This window comes from Amia ocellicauda, chromosome 15 (assembly GCF_036373705.1).
Source record: "Amia ocellicauda isolate fAmiCal2 chromosome 15, fAmiCal2.hap1, whole genome shotgun sequence".
Classification (NCBI taxonomy): Eukaryota; Metazoa; Chordata; class Actinopteri; order Amiiformes; family Amiidae; genus Amia; species Amia ocellicauda.
In genome coordinates, this window is record NC_089864.1 from 1962401 (window position 1) to 1970990 (window position 8590).

An 8590-nucleotide genomic window follows, 5' to 3' on the forward strand; every position below is an offset into this window, starting at 1 on the left:
GGTTTTGTATGCAGCGGTGGTGCAAAGCTTGCACACCGCCTCGCATCTAATCTCAGCCAGCTGCAATTAATCACTCAATCTGAGAACAAACCTCTGGCAATAAATCATAATAATGATACTTTAAGGGGCTGCTTAGCAGTCTTAGTTGAATGAACACTATTACACTAAATCAGTGCCTTTCAAATGGCAAATGAGGGGAGCAGAGACTTATCTCCTGTCACTGTCCTTTATCTGTCCCTCAGTCTGTCTGCCTCTCAGTTTGTCTCTCTGCCTGTCTCTGAGTCTGTCTGTCTGTTTCTCTGTCTCTCAGTCTGTCTCTCTGCCCTTCTCTCAGTCTGTCTGTCTGTTTCTCAGTCTGTCTGTCTCTCAGTCTATCTGCCCGTCTCTGTCTGTTTCTCTCAGTTTGTCTCTCTGCCTGTCTCTGAGTCTGTCTGTCTGTTTCTCTGTCTCTCAGTCTATCTGTCTATGTCTCAGTCTGTCTCTCTGCCCTTCTCTCAGTCTGTCTGTCTGTTTCTCATTCTGTCTGTCTCTCAGTCTATCTGCCCGTCTCTCTGTCTGTTTCTCTCAGTTTGTCTCTCTGCCTGTCTCTGAGTCTGTCTGTCTGTTTCTCTGTCTCTCAGTCTGTCTGTCTGTCTCTCAGTCTATCTGTCTATGTCTCAGTCTGTCTCTCTGCCCTTCTCTCAGTCTGTCTGTCTGTTTCTCAGTCTGTCGGTCTCTTAGTCTATCTGCCCGTCTCTGTCTGTTTCTCTCAGTTTGTCTCTCTGCCTGTCTCTGAGTCTGTCTGTCTGTTTCTCTGTCTCTCAGTCTGTCTCTCTGCCCTTCTCTCAGTCTGTCTGTTTCTCAGTCTGTCTGTCTATCAGTCTATCTGCCCATCTCTCTGTCTGTTTCTCTCAGTCTGTCTCTCTGCCCTTCTCTCAGTCTGTCTGTCTGTTTCTCAGTCTGTCTGTCTCTCAGTCTATCTGCCCATCTCTCTGTCTGTTTCTCTCAGTTTGTCTCTCTGCCTGTCTCTGAGTCTGTCTGTCTGTTTCTCTGTCTCTCAGTCTCTCTGTCTGTCTCTCAGTCTATCTGTCTATGTCTCAGTCTGTCTCTCTGCCCTTCTCTCAGTCTGTCTGTCTGTTTCTCAGTCTGTCTGTCTCTTAGTCTATCTGCCCGTCTCTGTCTGTTTCTCTCAGTTTGTCTCTCTGCCTGTCTCTGAGTCTGTCTGTCTGTTTCTCTGTCTCTCAGTCTGTCTCTCTGCCCTTCTCTCAGTCTGTCTGTTTCTCAGTCTGTCTGTCTCTCAGTCTATCTGCCCGTCTCTCTGTCTGTTTCTCTCAGTTTGTCTCTCTGCCTGTCTCTGAGTCTGTCTGTCTGTTTCTCTGTCTCTCAGTCTATCTGTCTATGTCTCAGTCTGTCTCTCTGCCCTTCTCTCAGTCTGTCTGTCTATCAGTCTATCTGCCTGTCTCTCTGTCTGTTTCTCTCAGTTTGTCTCTCTGCCTGTCTCTGAGTCTGTCTGTCTGTTTCTCTGTCTCTCAGTCTGTCTCTCTGCCCTTCTCTCAGTCTGTCTCTCTGCCCTTCTCTCAGTCTGTCTGTCTGTTTCTCAGTCTGTCTGTCTCTTAGTCTATCTGCCTGTCTCTCTGTCTGTTTCTCTCAGTTTGTCTCTCTGCCTGTCTCTGAGTCTGTCTGTCTGTTTCTCTGTCTCTCAGTCTGTCTCTCTGCCCTTCTCTCAGTCTGTCTGTCTGTTTCTCAGTCTGTCTGTCTCTCAGTCTATCTGCCCGTCTCTCTGTCTGTTTCTCTCAGTTTGTCTCTCTGCCTGTCTCTGAGTCTGTCTGTCTGTTTCTCTGTCTCTCAGTCTATCTGTCTATGTCTCAGTCTGTCTCTCTGCCCTTCTCTCAGTCTGTCTGTCTATCAGTCTATCTGCCTGTCTCTCTGTCTGTTTCTCTCAGTTTGTCTCTCTGCCTGTCTCTGAGTCTGTCTGTCTGTTTCTCTGTCTCTCAGTCTGTCTCTCTGCCCTTCTCTCAGTCTGTCTGTCTGTTTCTGAGTCTGTCTCTCTGCCCTTCTCTCAGTCTGTCTGTCTGTTTCTCAGTCTGTCTGTCTCTTAGTCTATCTGCCTGTCTCTCTGTCTGTTTCTCTCAGTTTGTCTCTCTGCCTGTCTCTGAGTCTGTCTGTCTGTTTCTCTGTCTCTCAGTCTGTCTCTCTGCCCTTCTCTCAGTCTGTCTGTCTGTTTCTCAGTCTGTCTGTCTCTCAGTCTATCTGCCCGTCTCTGTCTGTTTCTCTCAGTTTGTCTCTCTGCCTGTCTCTGAGTCTGTCTGTCTGTTTCTCTGTCTCTCAGTCTATCTGTCTATGTCTCAGTCTGTCTCTCTGCCCTTCTCTCAGTCTGTCTGTCTGTTTCTCATTCTGTCTGTCTCTCAGTCTATCTGCCCGTCTCTCTGTCTGTTTCTCTCAGTTTGTCTCTCTGCCTGTCTCTGAGTCTGTCTGTCTGTTTCTCTGTCTCTCAGTCTGTCTGTCTGTCTCTCAGTCTATCTGTCTATGTCTCAGTCTGTCTCTCTGCCCTTCTCTCAGTCTGTCTGTCTGTTTCTCAGTCTGTCTGTCTCTTAGTCTATCTGCCCGTCTCTGTCTGTTTCTCTCAGTTTGTCTCTCTGCCTGTCTCTGAGTCTGTCTGTCTGTTTCTCTGTCTCTCAGTCTGTCTCTCTGCCCTTCTCTCAGTCTGTCTGTTTCTCAGTCTGTCTGTCTATCAGTCTATCTGCCCATCTCTCTGTCTGTTTCTCTCAGTCTGTCTCTCTGCCCTTCTCTCAGTCTGTCTGTCTGTTTCTCAGTCTGTCTGTCTCTCAGTCTATCTGCCCATCTCTCTGTCTGTTTCTCTCAGTTTGTCTCTCTGCCTGTCTCTGAGTCTGTCTGTCTGTTTCTCTGTCTCTCAGTCTCTCTGTCTGTCTCTCAGTCTATCTGTCTATGTCTCAGTCTGTCTCTCTGCCCTTCTCTCAGTCTGTCTGTCTGTTTCTCAGTCTGTCTGTCTCTTAGTCTATCTGCCCGTCTCTGTCTGTTTCTCTCAGTTTGTCTCTCTGCCTGTCTCTGAGTCTGTCTGTCTGTTTCTCTGTCTCTCAGTCTGTCTCTCTGCCCTTCTCTCAGTCTGTCTGTTTCTCAGTCTGTCTGTCTCTCAGTCTATCTGCCCGTCTCTCTGTCTGTTTCTCTCAGTTTGTCTCTCTGCCTGTCTCTGAGTCTGTCTGTCTGTTTCTCTGTCTCTCAGTCTATCTGTCTATGTCTCAGTCTGTCTCTCTGCCCTTCTCTCAGTCTGTCTGTCTATCAGTCTATCTGCCTGTCTCTGTCTGTTTCTCTCAGTTTGTCTCTCTGCCTGTCTCTGAGTCTGTCTGTCTGTTTCTCTGTCTCTCAGTCTGTCTCTCTGCCCTTCTCTCAGTCTGTCTGTCTGTTTCTGAGTCTGTCTCTCTGCCCTTCTCTCAGTCTGTCTGTCTGTTTCTCAGTCTGTCTGTCTCTTAGTCTATCTGCCTGTCTCTCTGTCTGTTTCTCTCAGTTTGTCTCTCTGCCTGTCTCTGAGTCTGTCTGTCTGTTTCTCTGTCTCTCAGTCTGTCTCTCTGCCCTTCTCTCAGTCTGTCTGTCTGTTTCTCAGTCTGTCTGTCTCTCAGTCTATCTGCCCGTCTCTCTGTCTGTTTCTCTCAGTTTGTCTCTCTGCCTGTCTCTGAGTCTGTCTGTCTGTTTCTCTGTCTCTCAGTCTATCTGTCTATGTCTCAGTCTGTCTCTCTGCCCTTCTCTCAGTCTGTCTGTCTATCAGTCTATCTGCCTGTCTCTCTGTCTGTTTCTCTCAGTTTGTCTCTCTGCCTGTCTCTGAGTCTGTCTGTCTGTTTCTCTGTCTCTCAGTCTGTCTCTCTGCCCTTCTCTCAGTCTGTCTGTCTGTTTCTGAGTCTGTCTCTCTGCCCTTCTCTCAGTCTGTCTGTCTGTTTCTCAGTCTGTCTGTCTCTTAGTCTATCTGCCTGTCTCTCAGTTTGTCTCTCTGCCTGTCTCTGAGTCTGTCTGTCTGTTTCTCTGTCTCTCAGTCTGTCTCTCTGCCCTTCTCTCAGTCTGTCTGTCTGTTTCTCAGTCTGTCTGTCTCTCAGTCTATCTGCCCGTCTCTCTGTCTGTTTCTCTCAGTTTGTCTCTCTGCCTGTCTCTGAGTCTGTCTGTCTGTTTCTCTGTCTCTCAGTCTGTCTCTCTGCCCTTCTCTCAGTCTGTCTGTTTCTCAGTCTGTCTGTCTATCAGTCTATCTGCCCATCTCTCTGTCTGTTTCTCTCAGTCTGTCTCTCTGCCCTTCTCTCAGTCTGTCTGTCTGTTTCTCAGTCTGTCTGTCTCTCAGTCTATCTGCCCGTCTCTGTCTGTTTCTCTCAGTTTGTCTCTCTGCCTGTCTCTGAGTCTGTCTGTCTGTTTCTCTGTCTCTCAGTCTGTCTCTCTGCCCTTCTCTCAGTCTGTCTGTTTCTCAGTCTGTCTGTCTCTCAGTCTATCTGCCCGTCTCTCTGTCTGTTTCTCTCAGTTTGTCTCTCTGCCTGTCTCTGAGTCTGTCTGTCTGTTTCTCTGTCTCTCAGTCTATCTGTCTATGTCTCAGTCTGTCTCTCTGCCCTTCTCTCAGTCTGTCTGTCTGTTTCTCATTCTGTCTGTCTCTCAGTCTATCTGCCCGTCTCTCTGTCTGTTTCTCTCAGTTTGTCTCTCTGCCTGTCTCTGAGTCTGTCTGTCTGTTTCTCTGTCTCTCAGTCTGTCTCTCTGCCCTTCTCTCAGTCTGTCTGTCTGTTTCTCAGTCTGTCTGTCTCTCAGTCTATCTGCCCGTCTCTGTCTGTTTCTCTCAGTTTGTCTCTCTGCCTGTCTCTGAGTCTGTCTGTCTGTTTCTCTGTCTCTCAGTCTATCTGTCTATGTCTCAGTCTGTCTCTCTGCCCTTCTCTCAGTCTGTCTGTCTGTTTCTCATTCTGTCTGTCTCTCAGTCTATCTGCCCGTCTCTCTGTCTGTTTCTCTCAGTTTGTCTCTCTGCCTGTCTCTGAGTCTGTCTGTCTGTTTCTCTGTCTCTCAGTCTGTCTGTCTGTCTCTCAGTCTATCTGTCTATGTCTCAGTCTGTCTCTCTGCCCTTCTCTCAGTCTGTCTGTCTGTTTCTCTGTCTCTCAGTCTGTCTGTCTGTCTCTCAGTCTATCTGTCTATGTCTCAGTCTGTCTCTCTGCCCTTCTCTCAGTCTGTCTGTCTGTTTCTCAGTCTGTCTGTCTCTTAGTCTATCTGCCCGTCTCTGTCTGTTTCTCTCAGTTTGTCTCTCTGCCTGTCTCTGAGTCTGTCTGTCTGTTTCTCTGTCTCTCAGTCTGTCTCTCTGCCCTTCTCTCAGTCTGTCTGTTTCTCAGTCTGTCTGTCTATCAGTCTATCTGCCCATCTCTCTGTCTGTTTCTCTCAGTCTGTCTCTCTGCCCTTCTCTCAGTCTGTCTGTCTGTTTCTCAGTCTGTCTGTCTCTCAGTCTATCTGCCCATCTCTCTGTCTGTTTCTCTCAGTTTGTCTCTCTGCCTGTCTCTGAGTCTGTCTGTCTGTTTCTCTGTCTCTCAGTCTCTCTGTCTGTCTCTCAGTCTATCTGTCTATGTCTCAGTCTGTCTCTCTGCCCTTCTCTCAGTCTGTCTGTCTGTTTCTCAGTCTGTCTGTCTCTTAGTCTATCTGCCCGTCTCTGTCTGTTTCTCTCAGTTTGTCTCTCTGCCTGTCTCTGAGTCTGTCTGTCTGTTTCTCTGTCTCTCAGTCTGTCTCTCTGCCCTTCTCTCAGTCTGTCTGTTTCTCAGTCTGTCTGTCTCTCAGTCTATCTGCCCGTCTCTCTGTCTGTTTCTCTCAGTTTGTCTCTCTGCCTGTCTCTGAGTCTGTCTGTCTGTTTCTCTGTCTCTCAGTCTATCTGTCTATGTCTCAGTCTGTCTCTCTGCCCTTCTCTCAGTCTGTCTGTCTATCAGTCTATCTGCCTGTCTCTGAGTCTGTCTGTCTGTTTCTCTGTCTCTCAGTCTGTCTGTCTGTTTCTCAGTCTGTCTGTCTCTCAGTCTATCTGCCCGTCTGTCTGTTTCTCTCAGTTTGTCTCTCTGCCTGTCTCTGAGTCTGTCTGTCTGTTTCTCTGTCTCTCAGTCTGTCTGTCTGTCTCTCAGTCTATCTGTCTATGTCTCAGTTTGTCTCTCTGCCTGTCTCTCAGTCTGTCTGTCTGTTTCTCTGTCTCTCAGTCTATCTGCCCGTCTCTCTGTCTGTTTCTCTCTCAGTCTGTCTCACTTACATCAGACCTGTCTCTCTCCTCCTCCTCCTGCTGTCTTTGCTCTCTCCTCCTCTCATCCCCCTCTCCCTCTCTTCCCTGCACCTCCATCCTGAGTGTCAATCAGTCAAAGCGGCTGTAGAAAGGACACCCTCACACGGACATTATTATTCACAACGGCTTACAGTAGAGCAGATATCAGTATAAACACAGCGCTGCTCTCCTGTTATTATTTAACAAAAGAAACGCCTCTCTAACCAGGCCTCCTCAAAACCCTGACCAAAACCATCCACTACATCCCGCTTCGATCTCCCTGACCTGCTGTGCGTCTGTGGCTTTATTTTAATTATAGTTAATTGCATATTTATTGATGCCAGCCGTTAAATTACCGTGATCGCGTCTGTGTCCTGAGTTTCGGGCGCCTAGAAACCGCCACCGCGAACTTCCACGCCGGGTTGCCATGGCTACTCGCGCCTTTTCTCGGAAGGGCGGCGCGCGGCGATTTTGCGCGGGAAGAGTTGGTTGATCTGTTTTACACGGAGGTTTATTAGCTGTTCTGTGTGTGAAAGCACACGGATTTGCTCTCATTATTACTAATCATACATTTTTTAGCGCCACTGAAAGTAATTCAGAGACGTTGGATGGTCGCCAGCCAATCAGCTGTCACTCACACCTGATAGCCAATCAGAAGTGTGCACTCTTAGCTGTGCCATTTCTTTGTGTGAAATAGAAATGTGCAGGAGCATGCTGAGGCTGTGCAACATCTGTGTTATTTCCTTCAGACAAACATAGCACATGCCTACAGTTTCAGTGCTACACTTCATACACCAATCCTCCCTTCATACACAGGAGGGCAGAACTGAAACACTTTCCCTGAGACATGGTCGTGCTGGGGTGTCTAGCAAAGTGATCGTGAGCTCAACCTCATCCTCCCGTTAGAGGGGGTTAGCACACAACTCCTAACCTGATTGCTACTACTATCTACACTCACCTGTGAACTATCAGTGATAGCTGTATTCTACCATACAACTAATACATGTTTTATAATGTATTGTGTAAAACGAGGTATCACATGTAGACAGAATATATTCAGATACTTTAATGTCTAGTTGTTGTTGTTATTATTTATTTATTCATAGGCCTATTATTCTGTTAGGACACCCGCTTACTCTTCCCAAAGCTTTTGCGCTAGTGGTACGAAACGTCAAAGGAAAGTCTTCACGAATCACGAATCAGATTAATAAAGATAAAGGGACACAATACTCATGCACTGTGGACAAGAGTGGTGCAGTCCAGTCCAGTCAGTGACTCTGCAGCAGTCCAGTACAGCAGAGCACAGGACATGTTTCTTGTTTGCTTGTTTGTGTGTTTTGTTTCTCTGATGCACTTGTTGACCAAAGCTATTGGTAGACGCTTGTCTTACTTCCAGTTCCTTTTAACAAAACAATGTTGATACTGTTTCAGTATTTTCCTGAAGTCTGTAAAACAGCACCTCCACACAGAGAGGAAATTCTGACTTACTTAGTGGATAGTGCCACTACAGTTCAATAAGACAATGGGCTAATGGGAGAGAGAGAGAGAGAGAGAGAGAGAGAGAGAGAGAGAGAGAGAGAGAGAGAGAGAGAGAGAGAGAGAGAGAGAGAGAGAGAGAGAGATTCAGGGTGTAAGTGGGTTTTCAGGTCTTTCACAACTGTTCAGCTTCATGACAAAGATGTTAAAAACATCAGAAAAGTAATTCCTCCTTCTTTAGAGCAGAACATGTCCAGTCATGAATCAGATCATTGTGCAGTTTTATGGAAATGTACAAATAAACTTGGCTGATGGTAGGAGAGTCCAGTTGAAATAATTCATTGTTCAGTGTTGTGTGTCACTATATCAGCCAAAGTGTCTTGCACAAGTATTCAGACACTCTCAATTTTCACATCCTGTTGCTTTAAAGCTTGCAGTCATAACACTTTGAAGTAGGAATTAATATGTGCTATATACACAACCTACTCCACACATTCAAAGCAAAAATAAAAATAAAAGTAAACCGATAATTCATATGAAATATAAAATGTAGTCAGTCAGTATTCAAACCCTTAGGTGTGGCAAATCTAATTTTATTCAGGTGCAAGAAATGACCTTAACAAGACACACAATTATAATTTGAATCTCCATCTGTGTGCAATAATGGGGGTGCTCATGATTTCATCTCGGTTAGGTTCCTAGGTCAGGAAGAGAATTTAAAACAAAGACTCAACCATGAAGACCAAGGAGCTTTCAAAGCCAGTCAGGGAATGAAAAGCACAGGTCAGGAGGAAGGTACAAAAATATAATGTCTCTGTCCCTGTGAGCCCAGTGCACTCAATCATCAAGACATGGAAGCTGCATTGCACCACTAGAGAC

The 8590-nt window shown here is 46.6% G+C and overlaps 1 protein-coding gene across 1 annotated transcript in view; it reads right to left on the bottom strand.

Annotated features, from left to right (window-relative positions):
* msh5 (mutS homolog 5) overlaps positions 1 to 6608 on the bottom strand; it is a 28037-nt gene extending 21429 nt beyond the window's left edge. The window contains exon 1 of the mRNA XM_066723632.1: positions 6227 to 6608. Within this exon, the coding sequence (XP_066579729.1) occupies positions 6227 to 6313 (87 nt within the window). The 5' untranslated portion in view covers positions 6314 to 6608. The remainder of the gene's footprint in view (positions 1 to 6226) is intronic.
* Between the last annotated feature and the right edge of the window lie 1982 nt (positions 6609 to 8590).